The sequence below is a fragment of the Augochlora pura genome, chromosome 4 (assembly GCF_028453695.1).
Source record: "Augochlora pura isolate Apur16 chromosome 4, APUR_v2.2.1, whole genome shotgun sequence".
Lineage (NCBI taxonomy): Eukaryota > Metazoa > Arthropoda > Insecta > Hymenoptera > Halictidae > Augochlora > Augochlora pura.
In genome coordinates, this window is record NC_135775.1 from 467,728 (window position 1) to 487,630 (window position 19,903).

General features: G+C 40.0%; 3 protein-coding genes across 5 annotated transcripts; 2 read left to right on the forward strand and 1 right to left on the reverse strand.

Moving 5' to 3' along the window:
- The first annotated feature begins 407 nt into the window (after positions 1–407).
- On the forward strand, positions 408–5,917 carry LOC144468937 (protein FAN). Its single transcript, XM_078178760.1, has 16 exons — positions 408–789; positions 969–1,202; positions 1,288–1,480; positions 1,569–1,754; positions 1,838–1,909; positions 1,984–2,192; positions 2,251–2,413; positions 2,499–2,653; positions 2,925–3,103; positions 3,175–3,306; positions 3,387–3,590; positions 3,658–3,934; positions 4,014–4,244; positions 4,328–4,416; positions 4,486–4,737; positions 4,832–5,917. The coding sequence occupies exons 1-16, from the start codon at positions 776–778 to the stop codon at positions 4,927–4,929; spliced, it is 2,688 nt and encodes an 895-aa protein (XP_078034886.1). The 5' UTR covers positions 408–775; the 3' UTR covers positions 4,930–5,917.
- On the reverse strand, positions 5,771–8,769 carry Bmcp (uncoupling protein Bmcp mitochondrial). 3 transcript variants are annotated; one of them, XM_078178768.1, is made up of 8 exons: positions 8,385–8,769; positions 8,026–8,115; positions 7,797–7,944; positions 7,443–7,722; positions 7,254–7,372; positions 6,213–6,273; positions 6,060–6,149; positions 5,771–5,914 (listed from the first exon to the last, which is right to left on the reverse strand). In XM_078178768.1, exons 2-8 carry the CDS (start codon positions 8,096–8,098, stop codon positions 5,771–5,773), a joined length of 915 nt encoding a protein of 304 aa, XP_078034894.1. In that variant the 5' UTR covers positions 8,099–8,115; positions 8,385–8,769. The 3 variants fall into 3 exon arrangements, with proteins under 3 accessions (XP_078034894.1, XP_078034895.1, XP_078034896.1); XM_078178769.1 differs by having other exon boundaries at positions 8,301–8,769; XM_078178770.1 differs by having other exon boundaries at positions 8,667–8,683.
- An 868-nt stretch (positions 8,770–9,637) lies between these two features.
- Positions 9,638–15,491, forward strand: LOC144468324 (podocan). Its single transcript, XM_078177725.1, has 4 exons — positions 9,638–9,851; positions 10,468–11,728; positions 13,624–15,096; positions 15,355–15,491. Exons 2-3 carry the CDS (start codon positions 10,478–10,480, stop codon positions 15,088–15,090), a joined length of 2,718 nt encoding a protein of 905 aa, XP_078033851.1. The 5' UTR covers positions 9,638–9,851; positions 10,468–10,477; the 3' UTR covers positions 15,091–15,096; positions 15,355–15,491.
- The last annotated feature ends 4,412 nt before the right edge of the window (positions 15,492–19,903 follow it).

Here is a 19,903-nt window from a genome sequence, read left to right on the forward strand (position 1 = left end):
TTAGATCATTGAAAGTTGAATTCCAACAGAATCATTTTATAGAAAGTATTTTTAACCATATCGTAACAAAGCATGTTTTTAACTTTAGAAATATGACTGGCACCTAAAAGTAAAAGTCATTGGTATATTGTGAAAGTTGAGCGAAATTGAAGAAGATATAGCTGCACATATTTTTCATTGCATGATTTCTTTTGCTTTCATTTATCATATAATAAATACACATTTCTGCGTCAGTCATTGGTGTACAAATATTTCTCTCTCCTGTTTGTCAAATTTTCTTAGGCTTGCCATGAACCTGATTTATCGTGGTATAAGGCCTAAGGTTTGAATGAAATGAATCATTTGAGACAAATATTTTTCTGTCGCAAGATTGCCAGTAATGTATTCCCTTAGTTAGAGAGTCTAGATCTTGAGGAAGCGGTTCTTTTTTAAGAAAGTGTACATATCAAAAAGCCCTTAATCAAAGGAACGCATAAATGAAACAATAAAAATCTGGTGTCTTCTGAATACATATGTAGTATACGTTACTCAAGTAACATTTCTTTGAATATACCCACATTCATCACTATGTTCTATAGTACATACGTATGTACGTGTGCTTATTTATACGTATGTGATGATTCATTCTGTTATTAACCTACAATCAAATGTGTATTCCACCAACCGTATTACACTGAGAAATGATCACGTAAACTGAAATATTAAATGATAGTGTCCATCTAGAGTCACGTGTAATGCTGATTATTAATTCTAATGTACATTTAATTTCGAAAGGATGGAAAAAGAAAGGTACATTCCTATTGTTTTGACAATTTACTATTTACAATTTACAATTTACAATTTAATCTAAAGTAATCTACGAAAGTGTCCGTATACACCCACGGGATTAATTCTGTTTAATTATTATTGAAGTTAAGTTGTTAGAAGTTTATGGATTAAGAGTTAATATTCTATACTATTTACTATAGGTTCACAATGCTCCTGTTGGAGCCAGGAGAAATATTTTTTGAAGATTATAGCGTCCAAATGAAAGCGCTCGGTGTTTCTACCTCGGAGGAACCGAAATGGATAGATGGAAGATTGAAATTATGTTCAAAATCATTAGTATTCGTGACTAAGGATATCAATCAGCCTTTGATAAAAGTACAACTCAAAGAAGCTGTAGATATTGATGAATGCGAATCTGTTGACACCACATTGAAGTAGGTATTCTTATTAATTATTTAATCATTTCAAAGCTAGTTATATTTGTAGACTTATTTTTTTCGTTTTATTAACAACTTTCAGTAATGTATTATCAGTGAAATGTAAGCAATATGTGGAAATGTTGGAAAAAAATATTTTGGCCCCATACAAATTTATCCATAAACAGGCCACTTTATATTTTCACTTCAATTATGCAAAAATCGAAGACTGTCTCCCACAAATTTTACAATTGTTTAGAGCAGCAACATTGCCAACAGCTGAACAGAATGCTATGGTATACCACATGATTATTACTTTTCTGATTAGTCATAATGTTAATGACTCTTGAACAGTTAAATAATTAATATATTGCTGTTGAATAGATTATGGCTATTGTACACTCGAGACAATCAAGGGTGTCATTTGATACATCTTGGTTGGAGGATCTGTATGAACAAGTTGTATTAGAAACTCAAGCAAATAAAGTATTACCACTCGTCATAAATCCAGGAAGGATATTATTAACAACTTCTAGAATATATTTTCAGCCTTATAATAACTTAGATCAGGTATGTTCTTTGGAATTGAATGCAATGTATTTCTAAACACATAATACTTGTTATGGTCATAAAGCTATCAATATTTTTTCCAGCATCCAGTGTTAAAAATACAACTGAAAGAGATTATTAATGTTATAAAGAGAAGATTTCTCTTAAGACAAGTTGTAAGTGTTGCATTCAAATGTTTTTTCTACATAAATATCGTGATCATTTCATTTAATCATTTTATTTGTTACAGGGCCTCGAAATTAATTGGACAAAGCAGCCAGAGAATAAAACAGAGCACCTCTTCATATCATTGAACAATCAGCATGATAGGGATGAACTTTATAAGAGTCTATTAAATCAACCAGCAGTGTCTTTGGAAAGAATACCTCAAGATCAAATGACCATGAGATGGCAAAGTGGTTCTTTATCAAATTACGATTACCTCTTGTTTATTAATAGGTAATTCTTGTGCAAAATCAGAATTTTATCAGAGTTCGTAACTAACATGTTTCTTCAGTTTGGCAGATAGAACTTTTCATGATTTGACTCAATATCCAATAATGCCATGGATAATACAAGATTATACATCTTCTGTGTTAGAATTAGATGATCCTAACGTGTACCGAGATCTTTCGAAACCTATTGGAGCACTTGATTCCGACAGATTAGAAAAATTGAAAGTATATTTGTTTTTTCTTAAATATTAATTACCTTATTCAACTTTCTTTATTATGAAAGGAAATAATAAGCGATTATACGTTTTAGGAACGATATACAGAAATGTCGGAACCAAAATTTTTGTATGGTTCACATTACAGTGCCCCTGGATTTGTATTATTTTATTTAGTACGAAAATATCCTCAGTATATGTTGTGTCTACAAAATGGCAGATTTGACCATCCAGATAGAATGTTCAATAGGTATGTATATATTTTAGGAAAAATGTAACAACAATTAGTTGGAAGAACGAAATTGGAAAATTTAAATTCGTAAAAAATTCAAAGATTGTGTTTCGTAATGAATAGTTAAAGACACGTTTCAACAAATGTATACGAATGTAATTTTGTGTCGCGCAGACCAGACAAGATGTAATGGTTAACGCTTCTTAAACTGTAAAAAGTGCATAATGACTGTGTCGACTCTGCAGAATCGATTTTTTGTTTCACTCTTACCGATAAAAACACCTAACAGTGTAGCTGACGTATGGAAAAATGTTTTGGTGAACATGTCTGACTTTAAAGAACTGGTCCCGGAATTTTATGATACAAACAGTGGTGGTGATTTTTTAGTGAATAGTTATAGTATCGATTTTGGTTACCGACACAATGGTACAAAAATTGGAGACGTACAATTGCCGCCATGGGCGAAAGGTACTATACTTCTACGTTTGTAATCTACGATTCTCACATGTTTTACTAAAGCATTTATTACGAAATTTTAGGACCAACACATTTTGTACAAGTATTAAGAGATGCTCTAGAAAGTGACTATGTATCTCATAATCTTCATCAGTGGATTGATTTAATATTCGGATACAAACAAAGGGGTATAGAAGCTGTGAAAGCCGACAATGGTACATCAATGTTTATTTCCGAAAGTAATATACAAATAGTACATTTACATATGTATTATATATATATTTATATATTTCAGTATTTTTTCATTTATGCTACGAAGGAGCTGTAGATTTAGATACTATTCGAGATGCTAATGATAGACACGGTATTGAAGTACAAATAATGGAGTTCGGTCAAATACCAAAACAAATATTCACTTTACCTCACCCTAAACGTTCTGTTCTGTTGATGGAGAAATTGTACAGCGAAACTGCTTTACTGTCATTAAAACATGGATCGGGTATGTTGCATTTTATCGTGAGTCCCCGTAACAGAATAATTATTTTAAGGACTTCAATTGTTTGCAGAAAGTGCAAATGTTGGTGAAAAAGTATTTGAATTAGTTGAATTAATGACATTTCAATCGCATAAAGAAAGCGTAAGCTCCGTGTTAGTGATGAATACAGGAAAAATGGACGAAGTGGTGTCTGTGGGACAAGATGGAACACTGAAATTTTTCAGTACGAAAACGAAAAAATTAACGCGTAGCATAGTTCTATCAATGCTACCACTTTCCTCTTGCATATCATACTGCACAACTTCTCATGGCAATATATTAGTTGTTGGTTCCTGGGATAATTCATTGTATGTATTCGAAATACGATACAAAGATGAATTACTGTGACTACCGTTTCTTTACTCGTTCGTCAACTATTTTTTATAGAATATTTTATGACGTCGAATTCGGCAGAGTGATAGACACACTTCAAGGTCACGAAGATGCTGTGTCCTGTTTAGCAATAAGTACGTCTCGTCAGATCATTATATCTAGTTCATGGGACTGTACAGCAAAAGTTTGGCGAACTTATGTCTCCGGGAAGAAAATTAAACCAACGGATTATCTGATTGCTCAGTTAGATCATGACTCCAAAGTGACTTGCATCAATATATCCAGGTAAACCTTTCATTTAAAATACATCGCAAAATAATTTTTCATGCAAGTCATTCACGGAAATGTAATAACCAGAATATTTATAGGGACGAAACGTTTTTAATATCTGGCACAGAAGATGGAGAAATTTTTTTATGGAATCTGGACACCTATAACCTGCAACTTACTGTTAAAGGTAAACGTTAAAAAGGAAATGCTACTTTTATTTTTTATATTTATAAGTACATAATTTATTTTTCTGCAGGACATTCTGGCAAAATAAATGCAATGACGTTTGATCCGGAAGGCAAAAGCATTATATCGTGCGCAGAAGACAAAGCATTGAATATAATCGATGTTTTAACAAGTACACAGATTTATCGTACAACTATAGAACACGAACCATTAACATTGTCATGGTTCAGAATCTTTTTATTGATAGGAGACAGCAATGGAAATGTTAATGTGTGGCACCGTGCAGATGCAGTTTTCGTTTCGCAAATACACTGTCATGATGGTAAAATATATTTCATTTATTTATATTTTTTTGTACATGCAACAATTTGTTTAAAATAGTTTCTTTTTTTAAGCGATTGAAATATTATTTTTAGGACCAATTTACGCATTGTCTGTGTCCGCAGAAAATAATATTATTTTAACTGGCGGTAAGGACAGAAAAATAATTGTGTGGGATTGCGAAAAATTATGATTTTCCTTGTAAGATCACGGCTGAAAAATTTGTTTATAAAGTTGACTGTGAACAGTATACAGAGAATTTTTAATGTAAGGACATTATAACAGGCAAACTCGTTGCATTTAATTGTGCAACACTCGTTTTATAATTTGTTACAATATTCGTTGATAGCCTAATATATGTATATAATCGTACGAATTGATAAGATTCTAGGTTTTATTTCATGCTGTGGTATTTTTGACAATTTGTTAACACAATTTGTCAAATGTGTTCCATTTAATATGCTGCTTTTTTTTTGTAAATCGTGCATTTAGTCATAAATACTATTTTACAATAAACTGGCACACAATAAGAGCCATACATATATTACAATAAAACGTGCACTCTTATACATTCTTATATGTTAAGTTTTAATTCTCAAATTCATTGCGAAAAATTCAATCTAAGAATAAACAACACAAGATTAATATAAACGACAATTAGTTCAACGCGAAACTGAAATATGAAATGCAAACACAATGTACCTTCACTTGTACTGTTACTAGAAATTTGGATGCTGACTAGTACTATTAAACTTTTGAGATACTGAAAAGGAACATTATAGTGGCTTGTTTAGTGAAAACGTTTGTATTTTTCATTTACTTTTATGGGTGTGATTTTCATTATTATCGGAAAATCTAATACGGTTATCTTTTTTGTAGTCATTTCTATATGTTCAAATATGAATATTCTAACGCTCATACAAATAAAACATACAAACGCAGACTTGAATTATTTTCCACTATTGTTTTCAATATTTGATCACATCTATACACGCAACACATACGCACGCTCATGCGCGCGTACTTCTTTTGTTTTATCTACTTAGAGACAAGCGAGAATGGTCCAGATGTTTCAGTTGTTCATATGTTATAAAAAATATGATGTTCCATGGGCCCATTCTGAACCAAGTAGGAACGAAACCTTTGTACAATGCTAGGAATCCTTCATTTTTAAACGTCTGCAAACAAATAAATTGTTACGATTGCGCAAAGTATATATTTGAAACTAACAGATTGAAGTAGTTAACATGACGACTTGAAGGGACAGAAGAATAAGTTTATGAAGTCGTCACATTGGATAACTCATATTATGTACATAACTACCTGAACAAAACAGTCTATACTGCCACTGTAAATGTGAGGGGGCAATGCGCCGACTGTGCTACGTATTCTCCTCTGATTCATTAACCGTGTCTGCAATAATATCGTTGTTTAGTAGAAAAAGATTCTAATGAATAAAAAGTGAAATATACTTACACGGACAACGTCTATAGGAGTAGAAGCTATAGCACTTCCCATACTTGCTATGAAACTGGACCTGAAATGAACATACATGTGTAAAGAGAATGATAGTTGAAATAATCTGATATCGAATTTGTATTTCTGAATTATTAATATATATATGTAAGCGACGATAATAAAGTTTTATATTATTGAAACTAGAATAATTTAGAATAACCCTTATCCAGGCATTGTGTATAAAAATGCGAATTGTGATGCCTAATGTAGTATGCAGAGTATCATTAACGTAGAAAATTTCATTTTCGGTCTTACCGAGCGAAATAAAGTCAGATAAAAAGAGTGAACAAAAGTGAATATTAATGAAAATGTTGAATGTTAAGGTGATGGACGAATGCTAACCAAACAATGTGAAGAAAATTCAAGATGTTTTGTTATCTCGATAACAGTTTGAACGAATGTTATACGAGATAGGAATGTCAAACGTGACTTCCGTTTAGTTTCTCTGTAGTCATCTTAAAATCCATGTACTGCATGTGCCCATATACACGACAGAGTGAAAGAACCTGGAAATAAAATTTTTCATCTTTAGAAAAATATTACTTCCTTTTAAAAAAATTGTATCACCAACACAGCGTTTAATGAAGTTAGGAACTATCCCTGGGCCTAAATCTTTCTTTGCATAAAATGTTACCACTTCCTTTAAAAAAAGTCAAACATAGAAGAAGAAGTATACATTGTTATTGAGAGTAATGCCAAATAATACGTACATTTACATTTAATTTAATTTCATTGAATATACTCACATGACATCACATACTGTAAAAAGGTATAAATAATTTATTGATTTATCTCAACAACATTATAAATGGTTGTTAGTACAATAGTTGTGTAAAATCGAATATATTATAAAATGCAAACAGCCCAGATAAGGATTAATCGTTATTAAAATTTAAATATTATAACATGAACGTTCATGTGAATTAAGTATATCTGTACTTGAGTACAATTAAGAAATTAATATTAACATTACCGTATACATTAGTGCATTTCACTTACAGGAAATGATTAGTAACACTGTCTTCCAGAAAAGCTATGAGTTTATTTTTAGTATAGTCATATATAGGTAATTCTACAGCAGCGATAACTGCTGCTCTTTGTGCTGTAGGTCCTACACCCTGTACAAAAACGTATTAGTAGAAAATACTTTTTACAGGAAACATATTTAAATGTAAATATTTCACGCACCTTCCATAAGCCATGTATACCCTCGTGTCGGTAAACATCTTGAAAACAACCAAACAAAGACAAATTTGAGTCAGAGCCTGTTACTTGCATTCGCACTTTAACTACATCGGTGGGATTGGCTATTGCGCTCGATATCGCTCCTGCTACAGCAGCGCATACAATATTTATAACAACCAAGTCACCAGTCTCCCATTTCTCCATGGCTGTTTGCTTTAACGAGTAATAGGTGCCAAATTTTATGGTTCCATAAGTGGCTTGTCTTAAAATAGCCGAGCTAATTCTGTTCAATGAAATACGTTGCAATGATATATAATAATAATAATTAATGAATGATTATCAAGAAACCATACATACCCAGAATACAAAGCTTTGAATCCTTCTTGTTTCGATATCTGCACAAGAGCATCCGTCATGCCCGAATATTTTAAATGAGCATATCTTTTATCGAACTTTTGGCCTTGAACTTGTAGACGAGTTTTCGTTGTGTCTAAAGGAAAAGTACCTACCAAAAGAGAAACTTGTGAAAATGACAAGTTAAATAATTGTATAACAATTATGTTTTATACGATTTCATTGTTCTTACCTAACTCTGCGATAATTGAAGCTAATCCTCCGTAAACAAAAGGCCTCCAATCCTTCCAGTGACTTTCTCCCATTACACCGTTGACAATACCTTACAATAGAAGAACAAGATTGATTAAATTTCGCAACACAATCCTTACAATTGTTCGGAAACAATTAAACAACAGTCGATCGAACAAATTTGATTTTAGGTTAAATTTCCTCAAACGAGCTTCGCAGTACACTATACATGGATGGCTCAACAAAATATTTTCGGTTAAGATTAAATGTACACACACTGGACACGTCAACGCGTGGATATTTCATTGTAATTTAATTACAATGCTAACATTTGTAACAGCGGTAATTACGATTTAGTACCTATGAACGTATGCGATAAAATTTAAAGCGATTGCAGATAGTTCGTAACCAAGAGATTTCTATAAGTAGTGAATATAAATCGAGAGCTTTATATTTTCACTTGAAATAAACATGCGCTTATCAAGCTTTATTCGATATGCAAGTTGATTGTTAGCGGGTTCGAAATTCTGTACGTAGCTAGAGTTTTACGAATAGCAGCCAATAAGTGAGAATTTGCTACGTTACAATAACAGTGTTGTAAAGATATGCGTAAAATTACTGCATTAATAATGATTTTAATACTACAATTTTTGAAGTACGTGTAAAGATATAATATTATTAAATCAATGATTCTGACAAATTGTTTAAATTTCGTATTCAATTTTCGTTTCGATGAATCAGTTTGTAAAGCAACACGTGAGACCATCTACAGGAAAATACACAAATTACAACCATTTTTAATTTGTGTGTTTTTGATATTTCTACATAGATGGCTTCATCTCCGTTTTCTGTGCCTATCATGCAAGTGGATTATCCTCCAGTTCCTCAGCAGGTACAAGTGTTACAATATTACCGAGGAATTGGATATTACAGCTTAGTTAACTATACTACGACGATTATCTTTTAGTAACGCTAAAATAATCTCGAATACGATAAACGAGTTCTCTATAATAATTAAGGTGTAGTAATACGTTCGATAAATCGGCTGTATAACGTTCAGGGGTTTCAATAAACGCAGTTCAGATATATAGAGGTTTACTGAACTTTTATCTGACTTCTGTCGACTTTGAAAAGGTACGATTACTTCCACGAAAAAATGATCGACTCCCGTGTCGCCGTTACCGGCTGCTACAGGGATATACATACAGGGTGTACGATATTTAAGGTACCAAATTTTGTCGGCGTACATCATTAAATAAGAAAAACGGTTACCGAAGCATACGCTGTTATACAAAATATGATTACAGCGAAATATGTATTCGTACGTTATGGCCACAGGTAAGTCTTTTCGTGTTACGACAGAAGGGATACGCCAATTTTGCATACAAGGTGTCGAGGCAGAGTCTGAGGATGAGTAGAGGGTGAAATCATAGCTTGCGGAAGATTTTAGGACGTTCGATGGGAATCGTTTACAATAGTAAGCAATGTAACAACAATAATAGCAGTAACAGCTAAAGTAGTGGAATAAGATGTAACATGAGACATCCTGTATATTTATATACAAGACCTTTGCATATGTCCATGGTTCGAACAATACACTGAGAAGATGGGAAGTTTTAAAAGTGAACACCGTGGTTACGCGTTTGCTGATAATATCGTACACACTTGGGATCTACACCGACGGATCCTAAGTCTGTGTGTGTCGTGCTTATATAGCCTCCTATGAACGGGAACTTGACTCACAAGCTCTGGTAATCGAAACATACAGTAGTTCCTTTGCTGCCTGCAGAAAGAAGTACGATTCGCAGCCGACCAAAATTATCACCGGTATGTAATTTCTTGAAAATTTATGAATTCGTTGCCTTCGCGTCTTCGTAGAAACCTAGAGCCTTTAGAGATTCGATTACGCCAAATCGGCCATGAAAGTCGCTTAATAAAAACAACTCGCCCATCGTAATATCTGTATCTTTTCGCACTTTGATACTCGTCGCGAAAAAAAAAAACAAGCGTATCTGCTCCACGTTCACGTTATCTATCTTTTCACCAATCACCATCGTTTTTCCAAGAAATACGCGCGCGATACAGGCGAAATATTAGTACCAAGTTATTTTGAAAATTAATGTTTTCTTTAACGCGGAGGTTTCTTGTTTCCGTAACTCGATATCGCATCGAGTCTCTAGAGTCTATACTTCATCAACACCATATACGGTTCAATTATAATTCTTTGCGAAGTGAAGACTTGATCGATTCTCATCGTTATTATTGTTACTAGTGTTACACGTACGCGCTGTAGCTTCGTTACGCAATTCAAAAGAAGGAGTTAACAGCTACAAAATCGAACAAATATCTAGAAAGTATAGATATTGCAGAGGCGTGAACGCATACATGTGCGCGCAACAGGTATGATTACAGCATAGCTAAGAGTAAAATTTTTCTGTTCCAGGTGTTCAACGATGACGTCGATTCGCGGAAGGTTGCTGTTCTCGTTGCTGATGATGGTACATATTGTGTCACCCCGTCTGATCGATCTTGGCAAAAGTAAAGCTGAGGACACGGACCAACTGACACTACCGTTGAGCGTATCCGCCTCCTGTCCCGAGGATGATGCTATCAGTCTCTCAAATTGGAATCTTGCAAGCATTCCGTCCAACACGATCAAAAGCAAGCTCGTTAAAGCCGTTAACCTGGACAATAACGCATTGAAGAACGTACCCTCCAACTTTTTTTACGACCTCCCGAATATCAAATGTCTGAATCTGGCGAAGAATAGGATCTCGGTGAACAGCTTGTCGGACAATTACAATTCAATAAGCTTGAAAACCTTGATTCTGGACGATAATAGAGACTACTACGGCATCAACTATAATATCGAATACTTGTTCAACGTTTCGTTCCCTCGACTTACTGCGCTACGTCTGTCATCCAACAACATTCGAGTATTCAATCCGAAATTGCCGGAAACGTTGCAACACTTGTACTTACAGAGAAATGAGATAAATAATTTTGTACTGTCCGGCGACAATCTGCATTCTCTGTACTTGGACTACAATACGAATTTTCAACAAATCGAAGTGCATTCTCCCAACCTAGAAGTTGCGTCGTTCAGAGGTTGTTCTTTGCCATGGCACAAATTAGCGAATTTCTTCAGCAGAGACCGCTTTGCTTTGAAAGTACTTGATCTGTCCAAAAATAATTTTTACGATGTAAGCAACGATCTGTACAAAAGGGCAAAGAATCTTGAGATTTTAATTTTGAATAACAATCAAATTGCGCGGGTACCGGAGTTAAACGATCTGCCGCGATTACACAGTTTGCTGTTGAGTCACAATATGATAACGAGCGTCGGAGATATGCAGTTGAAATCATTGACGACGTTGAGTCTCCGAGACAATAATATCAGCGAGATCGCCGAAACCACGTTCCGAGGGCTGCCTAAGCTCGCGAATCTCGATTTGTCTGAAAACAAACTGCAATACCTGCCGAAAGGATGGGCGGACGGTTGGAAGCAAATGAAAATGTTGAATTTGACCTCGAACAGGTTCACGAGCCTCCGGGAAATAGGATTGGCAGGACTGAAGCCGGACTTCGATAATTTCAGAGATCTGTACCTGGAAAACAACTCGATAACAAATATCACGGATCAGGAGTTGAATGCGTTTCCGAAAAATGCCATGATCCATTTGTTTGGAAATTGGAACAAAAACTGAGAAACGATCGAGATATTTTGACGTTTAACCGTTTATAAAAATGTATTTTAAAATAAAACAAAAATAGAGCGACGATCGCCAGTATCACCAATCGTTTCCGCTTCTTTACCTTTCGCCCCAATGGCACCAGTTTATTCTCTCGGTTGTTGAATTATTTCTTGATTTTCAGTTTCATCCAGTTACTCTTTCGTATCTTTGCTGGGAGCAATCTTCGCGAATACTTGTTAGCGGGGGCTGCTTTGTAAAGGAAATCGAACGCGAACGATAGATTGTCCGAGGACGACGCTGCTCCAGTTAATTTACACGATGGCAGGGTTCAAGATTCAGCGTTCAAGGTTTTCAGAGCGTTATATTTCTATTCAAATCAAATTTCCGACATACTTAATATCGAGGCTTCGTTGATTCAACGAACGATTCCACGAATTTCGGATCTAAAAGATTATTCGCAATCGGAGCGTGCGTACGAAACGTGTTTGGCGACCCTACTAATTGCAAGTCCTTCAACGAGATCGTCGCGTCGCTCGGACAGACAATGACGGTATGGTCGCAGCGCGATAACTTTTCCAATCTAATCTGCAAACCGTGCCGCGGGTTTCTCTACCGATAACAATGCTACTAATAGATTCAACCGACGGACCATCGACGAAGCTTCCGACTTCGAACGGCTGTAGTTTTGAATTTTGTTCGAGGCACGAGAACAGCTGAGTGAATAATTTCGATTCTTGAGAACAGTCGATGTATTCGAAAACAATTTAGAAATAACTATGGTATTGATATAAACGGTTTAACGACCTGTATATAAGCGATGTACAATCATTTTTCCAGACACTTATTACTTCTTCCTTTTTCGAGTTCAACCCGTAAAGAGAGACAGCGAGACCTCCACCGTCACTTTATCCGCGCCTGGTATAATAAAGAGTGTAGAGGAACATTTCCAACGTATTCAATATATTCTACCACGCAATCCTCCACAGTTGCTATAGGCGGCATTGGTTTTTTTTCTTTAGCGGAAACCGGCAAAACGCGAAAGAATAGATAGGCCTTCCCTTCATTTCCACCCGGTGTGCAGAGAGCCAATATTTTTTCGTAGCGAAAGATTTCGGAGCAGTTACGCCGACAGCGATCGCGATAGCCCTGTAAACTCGAGCTCGAAGAGATAGTCTTTCTGGAACGAATCTCGATCTCAGCAACTATTTCAGTCCAGTAACGGGATAATCGGCACCCCGGGCCCCGTCCTCGTTCGACGGATACCTGGCTCGACAATTTTATCCACCGGATTCACTTAATCGGAATTCGCGAACGGTCCCGATCGGTCTCGTCGCACAATCGTAATTAGCGCGTCAAAGTCCCTCGAAAGCCAAAGAAAAATGCTTCCAATCCGTTCAGCTACTTTATGCGCGAGTGCGAACGAAACGCTGCTACGGTGAGAAAAGTTCAATGCTTCATTACCATTGTTATTATTAATTTGAAAAATTGCTTGGAAACCGTCAAGTACGATAACCCTTTCCCGATGCTTCCAACAACTGCCTCGTAGGGTACGTCCGCGAGGCGTCCGCCAGAATAGTGTTCACGGCCCTGGAACATCCCGGCGTTAAATTTCCTTGGAATTATCGCTACATTATAAAAGACCCTGTCGGAGCGGCCGCAGGACAGAAGCTGCTGAGTCGTTCGAAGGTTCCTGTACAGAAACGGGGTGTGGAAATCGCGAATAATCCATCGGCAACGACGCTGCGTTCTCCAAGTCGAATCGAGCCGTAAGTATCCCTGGAAGAATTGCGAATGCCATCGGGTTATCCTGATTTTTTGGTAGGGTCTCGAAGTTGGAAAATTTCGACGGAATTCGTTGCTCTCGATCGGTTTCCTAGTTACATCGATTTCGCTGTCCGTTCCAGATGAGGACCGACCGCTGTTGGAAATTATCGGCCGCGTTGTTGTTGTTGTTCGCGCTGCGATCGACGATTTGCAATGATGTGCCAGAAGAGAGAAATACTGACATAATCCACGATTATCATCGGAAGCCGAAAAATCAGCCGATACCAACTTCACGGACCAGTGGCGAAGACACGTGCGTCGATCGCGGCGAGGTGGAGCTGCGTTTGTCGCGAATAGGTATGCTCATGGTAGGCGCGAATGTGGTGACAAGTAAGAGAGTGGTGAAGCTGCACCTGGACGACAATAGGATCGTCGAGGTGGCCAGTTGCGCGTTCGACATGGTGCCCAATTTGCGGCTGCTGAACCTGTCGCTGAACAACATCAGCACTCCCCTGATGCTGCGCATCGGTGGACACAAGGAGCTCAGGCGGCTGATAGTGGACGATAACAAGCGTCGGGACGAGAATTCCGCGTTGGAGGAGGCCCTCGATTGTCTGCCCCGACTGGAGGAGTTGTCTCTGAGGTCGGGAGGTATCTCTCGTTTTGCGGTCGACTTGAACAAATTTGCCCCTGTCCTGGTCCGGCTGAACTTGTCCGGGAACAAGATCAAATCTTCCGCTTTTCTGGAGAACGCGCCGAAGAATCTGAAGATCATCGACTTGAGCGACAACGCGTTGTCTCGGATCGAAAAGGGTTTCCTAAACAATACCGTGGAGCTGGTCGTCTCCAAGAACAAGATCGAGGAGTTGTGCAGCGACAGTTGCGGGAGCTCCTCGCTGTCCGTCAGAGGGATGGTCCATCTGGAGACGCTGAACGCGTCCTCCAACGCCATCGCGAAAATTGCCGCCGACGCCTTCGACGGTTCGTCGAAACTGAAGATCCTGGACCTGTCTGCGAACATGGTCGATAACTTTGACCAAATTCTCTCGCACGGGCTGGCGAATCTCCAAGAGCTATTCGTGGCCAAGAACCGTCTGACCACCGTTCCGAATGTCTGTAATCTCAAACGCTTGGAGATCCTCGACGTCGCCGGCAACCTGATCGAGGCTGTGTCCAAGGACAGCTTTTGCCCGCAGAGCGTATCTGTGGGTATTCGGGTCGTCAATCTGTCCGGCAACAAGATTAAGACCGTCGACTACTACCCGTTCAAACGGCTGACCGCCCTTAAAGATCTCGACCTCTCCAACAACCAGATCTCCACCTTCCCCAAGAACCTCATCTCCACTTTGGTCTACTTGTGCCGGCTATCGATGAGGAACAACCTCATCGATAACCTGGGGAACCTCGCGGGGGAAAGATCGCATTATTTGCAGGAACTGCATCTACAGGACAACCCGCTGCTCTTTTTCAACATGAGCTGGATCAATTACAGTATGCTATCCAAACTCGTAATCTATCTCAAGGACAACGCATACAAGGATGAAGAGGCTGATCCCGAGGACACCGACTCCATGGAATCGTCGTCTGGCAGTTTTTTCTACGGCTAGATAGAGGTAGGCGGATCTTGGAATTAATCTCGATCGTGAAAGAAACAGTGTCGAATTTACGAATTTACGAATTTACGAATTCGAGGGGGCATTCGCGTTCGTAGCAGTCGAAAGATCGATAAATGAGCCCTGTCAGTGGCAACTTTTTATTTTACGTAAATATCCGCAGTCTAGTTATGATATCGCGAACGTTGAACGCGTTGCGACCAGATAATACATAGAATATAGGTATAATAATACGTATTGTATTTTCAAACTTTTCAGAACAGCTCCACGCGACGAATGGACAACGTCGACGAAACCGCAACCTAACTTTCAATACTAACACATTCTCAGGATTGAAACGCGGCCTACTAACATCGCAGCTTGAATACCGACGATTTGTACGATAAAAGATTACCGAAATAAATCTTCTCGTTTATAGAATAATCGTTGTAAAATGGTTTTCCAAGTCCTGTCCAACCTTGAATGTTCAAACTACTCGGCCTCGCGGAAGTTTGAAATTTATCGGATTTGTGGTGAACTTTCGATAAATCGTTTTACGATTGTCAGCTAATATTCTATTCGGTAGAGACACGTGCCTTGTTTCGCGGTGATATTCCCCTTCCTTCTTTGAGAATTTATAACTTTCTGCCTCGGAGGTCTCGGATTCTCTACGATTCGTCTTGTCTATGCGAAATTGGGGAAGATCTTTCGAAGGATTACGTAATCTCTCTTGTATTCCTCAATTAGGCTCGCCAACTAAGATTTCATCGACCATTTCCACGGAAACTTGCTCTCTCTCTCTCTCTCTCTCTCTCTCGCTCGCTCCCTCTATCTCTTTCTCTTTTTAACAGTAATATTTATGACGTGTGACGTAAATATTAAATATTGATAGGTGACATTCTTTTACCAAAGAATATATACTGTTACAAAGAGTTACGTTGTCTCTATTTATTATCTAAATATTGCATTCCACATTCAAAATTCCCTCCTACCGTCATTGGCCGAATGGACCGTATACTATGGTAGTGCTATTGTAGCTATGTTCGCGTAGTTGCGCATCGCCGCGGCGCGCCGTCACGATCTCACGATACTTTCGATAGTGCACGAAATCATTTTGAGTTTGAAGTACCGCCGAACGAAGAAATCTCGCGATTTTCCGACTTAACGAACGCGCGTCGTGAATAGTAAACGCAATGTGAAACGCGAGTAAATGTTAGCGAATCTTGTTTATCTTTTTTCATATCCGGACGACGCGCTTGCAACAAAAATTTCCAAGTTCTCCTTCTACGTAAGCCGATACAGCAACAGGTAACCTTTCGAATTAGATTACTTTAACAGCCGTTGTATAGGATGTCCCAAAAGTATGTAATAATCCAGAAATGGAAGGTTCTCGAAGTCATTCGACGTAACTTTTTCCTTTACAATAATTATCTCCGAGGCATGACGAATTATTAACGAAAACCAGTGATCAATGTGAGAGGCGGGATTAACTGACGCAAGATGGCCGATCGAATCACCGGAACTGGGGTGCGTTCGTTCGTTTCTTTAATAACTTGTTAACAATAGCTCGGAGAAAATGTTTCCAAAGGAAAAAGTCGTTTGAAATCACCTTAGGAATTTTCTACGTCTGTCTAGGAGAAACTGCGTAACTAATAAAACGATCGTGGCAAGAAGAACGACGATCACATAAGGTCGTGTTTATCATTTTTCTGCCAGAACGGTGTGTTTTTATTTGATCCATTCTGCTTCATGAAATCTGCTTTCGATTCGACTATGCAGTCGATTAAATTTCTCTAGACGGGGAAGTCCCCGTTTCTGTAACTTGAACGGCATCCTATATCGGGGATTCTCCGACTCATTTTGTGACTGCGCAGCCATTTAAGAGAAGCTGACCCGTTTATAGCTAGATGGCGACACGTTCTCTGTTTTTAAACTATCGATATCAACCGTTTTAGATCGCTTCAGAATCAGAAATCGTTTATACACACACACACGCATATGCATATAGGTGTACGTGTCGTGTACGTGTCCTGTACAGTCGCGTATCAACATTTTCAAAATTAACTAGTGTTGTCACGTCCCAAGATCATTTTTGTACCAACAAAGTTTAGATTTAAAATATTGTTAAAAGGTGAAACTGTTGGTACGAGTCGCACAGAATCGTGAGTAACTGGTTAATCGACGCATCAAATTGCTTATAATTTCTATTCTGGAAATGAATAATTAAACAAGTTTCAACGAGGGTGCACTACCATTAAAAATCTGAACCCTGTGCGCTCGAAGTCGTTTCAACCATGAATCCCAAATAGTTTTTCTTGTATCGTCAAATGGTCTATTTTAACCATTTCTTTTACATTCGAACAAATTTGGTAAGGTGAGAACGATTTTGGAACACGACAAGAAAGCGTTCAAGCGATAGTCTCGTAATCGCTACTCGAGTATAAACAGTTCAATTATAAATGAAGCATCGCGGCGTGGAATTTGCGGTGGTGGGACGGTCGGGTACCTATCGCGACTGTTGTCGAATCTCGGGTACGTTTCTTTGAAAAACAAACCGCGACGGGACCAAATCGTCGAATATCACGGTAGAAAACGTGCTCGACGTCGCATCGTACAACTTGGCTAGTTAGACCGAACTGTACCATGCTAACTGGACTCTCCAGTCTCGACGTTCGCCAAGGATGCTGCCCGTTCCCGTCCCCGTCCCCGATTCGAAAGATACTTTTAATGATCCCGTCTCGCCGTGTCGCCACCGGGATCGAACGGATCCGGGACTAACGAGATCGATCCGTTCGACGATCCCACGGGGTTCGCGATTCCTAATAACGAGACTCCTGGAAGAGCACCGGCCTTGGCTGGCGGGTTCGTTGTTCCAACTTTCAACCGACGTTAGATTGCGCGGCGAGTTCGCATTCGTTTCGCTCCTCACCTGTAGTCGTAATCGACTGAAATCGGCGAATCCGGTCGCGGAGAATCTATCGCTACAGAAAATATAGTTGGCAGCGTTTTTACCTCGCCGTCTACCTATCGCTTATGAAAATGTTTCGTCGAACATTCGAAGATGTGCAACGAGCAACTTATAAAAGTAAAGAGACCGAAGTCTAACATTCGTAGCTTATTGTATCTCGAAATACAGACTTTTCATCGTTCCCTTCGCGATAGCGAAGGGTCAAGGTACTCGTTCGCATTGGCCTCGATCGAGGCTATCGTTTGCCGAGGTTCTCCGCGTGTGTGGCTCGGTTGTAGGCTAGACGCGTTAGGCGCATTAGCGCATTAGGTGGATCGTCATCGGCCCGCCGGAAGCCGGGCTCAGCAAAAACGAAAGGAGTGTTCCAAGCCGTTCGCTCGATGGGATGCCAACGGAGCGTCCTATTCGTCCAACCGAGACTCACCCCCTGAGAGCTATCCCCTGTTTTTCCGCTGCAATCTGTTTTCCCGGTGAAGCGAAAACTATTTTTTCTTACGGTTCAGCGCGCGCCGTCGAAGAAAACCTTGAAACTAGGATCCAACAACTCTTCTTTTTGCGCGAGAGAGCCAGGGTGGGAAAGTTCGCGGAGGGTCAGCCTTCTTCTGCTACCACTTTTCGTCGAGCCGGCAATAAGGCGATCACATAATAATCTGTGCTTTGGTTTGCGATCCGGAACTATCGATCCATCGGCAGATTACTTTGAACAGTGACCACTTTGAACCCTTATCGCTGGACCGCTCTAACCTCTCGCGGTGCCCCGTTCCCCTGACTCGTTCGACCATCGCACGAGCCTCCTGCAAACGTGTTCGCGAGTTTCTCGCACCAAACAACAACGCTGAACGCTTATTATTGCTTCTGCGTTTCGGGGGCAGAGCCGATCGGCCGAAAGACCACTGCCGCGGCGCGGCACGGCGCGCCGCGCCGGTCAAACGGTGGCAAACAAATGCCGCAAGAAAGGCGGGGTGGTCTACGGCAGGAGAAGCGAAAGCAGCAGTCGAAGGATATGCCGCGCTGGATCTAGTCAGGCTGACTGGAGCATGTACCTCGCGCGCGCGCGCGAGAGAGAGAGACTAAACGAGGCGGGGACCGGGGAGAGGAGGCGAGACAGAGAAGAGTAGCGGAGGGTGGGTGGGAGTGGTGGACGGGGATGTCGTCGTCGCGTCGGTGTAGGAAGAGGGTGGACGAGTAGTTGAGAACGCATGCGCTTGCTCGCGCGTTGGAAGGGGTGCTCTTTCGGCGGGAGAAAGACGGAGAGAGCGAGTACCGGCTGTAGAGGGTGTCGTAGGGGCTGCCAGACGAAGATCCGTCGCGAAGGTGGAGAGAGACCGAGGGAACGAGTAAAGAAAAAGCGAGACCGCGACAGGGATCGTCGCTAGACCGATAAAGACGCGACCCGAGCCCGTGGAGCTAAACGAAGCTGGACTGAGCTGGACGGAGGGAGACCGAGTGGGAGAAAGAGAGAGAGAGGGGGAGAGCGGGAGGGATGGTGGTGGTAACAGCGGGAGGAGGATAGAGCAGGCGAGGTCTGCCTTGTTTAGCCAGCTCGAGAGAGACTCCGACTCCGACTCCGACTCCGGTCTGTCTCCCACCCAGCAGCTCTCCTCTTGCTCGCTCGTGTTCTCTCTCTCCTACTCTCCTGTTTCAGTGTTCGTTCGAACACGGCCCGGTACGGTTCTGTCGCCCCGTGCGAGGCAAGGATCCTCTTCGTGATGGGAGCTCGCTGCTGCCGCGGTGGTGTCGGCGGCTGCCCCCGATAGCCGATAGCCGATAGCCGATTGCTAGACAGTAGACAGTAGACAGCCAGTGCCACGCCGATGTCGCTGGCCTCGACAGGGTGACACGCGCTCGTTCGTTCGTTCG

Coding starts and splice junctions, on each gene's coding strand:
- LOC144468324 (XM_078177725.1), top strand. CDS start 10,478: ATGACGTCGATTCGCGGAAGGTTGCTGTTCTCGTTGCTGATGATGGTA. Junction 11,729..13,623: donor TTGGAAATTGGAACAAAAAC/TGAGAAACGATC, acceptor TGTCCGTTCCAG/ATGAGGACCGACCGCTGTTG.
- Bmcp (XM_078178768.1), bottom strand. CDS start 8,098: ATGGGAGAAAGTCACTGGAAGGATTGGAGGCCTTTTGTTTACGGAGGA. Junction 7,945..8,025: donor TTCAATTATCGCAGAGTTAG/GTAAGAACAATG, acceptor CTCTTTTGGTAG/GTACTTTTCCTTTAGACACA. Junction 7,373..7,442: donor GTATACATGGCTTATGGAAG/GTGCGTGAAATA, acceptor GTTTTTGTACAG/GGTGTAGGACCTACAGCACA.
- LOC144468937 (XM_078178760.1), top strand. Junction 3,591..3,657: donor GTCATTAAAACATGGATCGG/GTATGTTGCATT, acceptor AATTGTTTGCAG/AAAGTGCAAATGTTGGTGAA. Junction 4,417..4,485: donor CCTGCAACTTACTGTTAAAG/GTAAACGTTAAA, acceptor ATTTTTCTGCAG/GACATTCTGGCAAAATAAAT.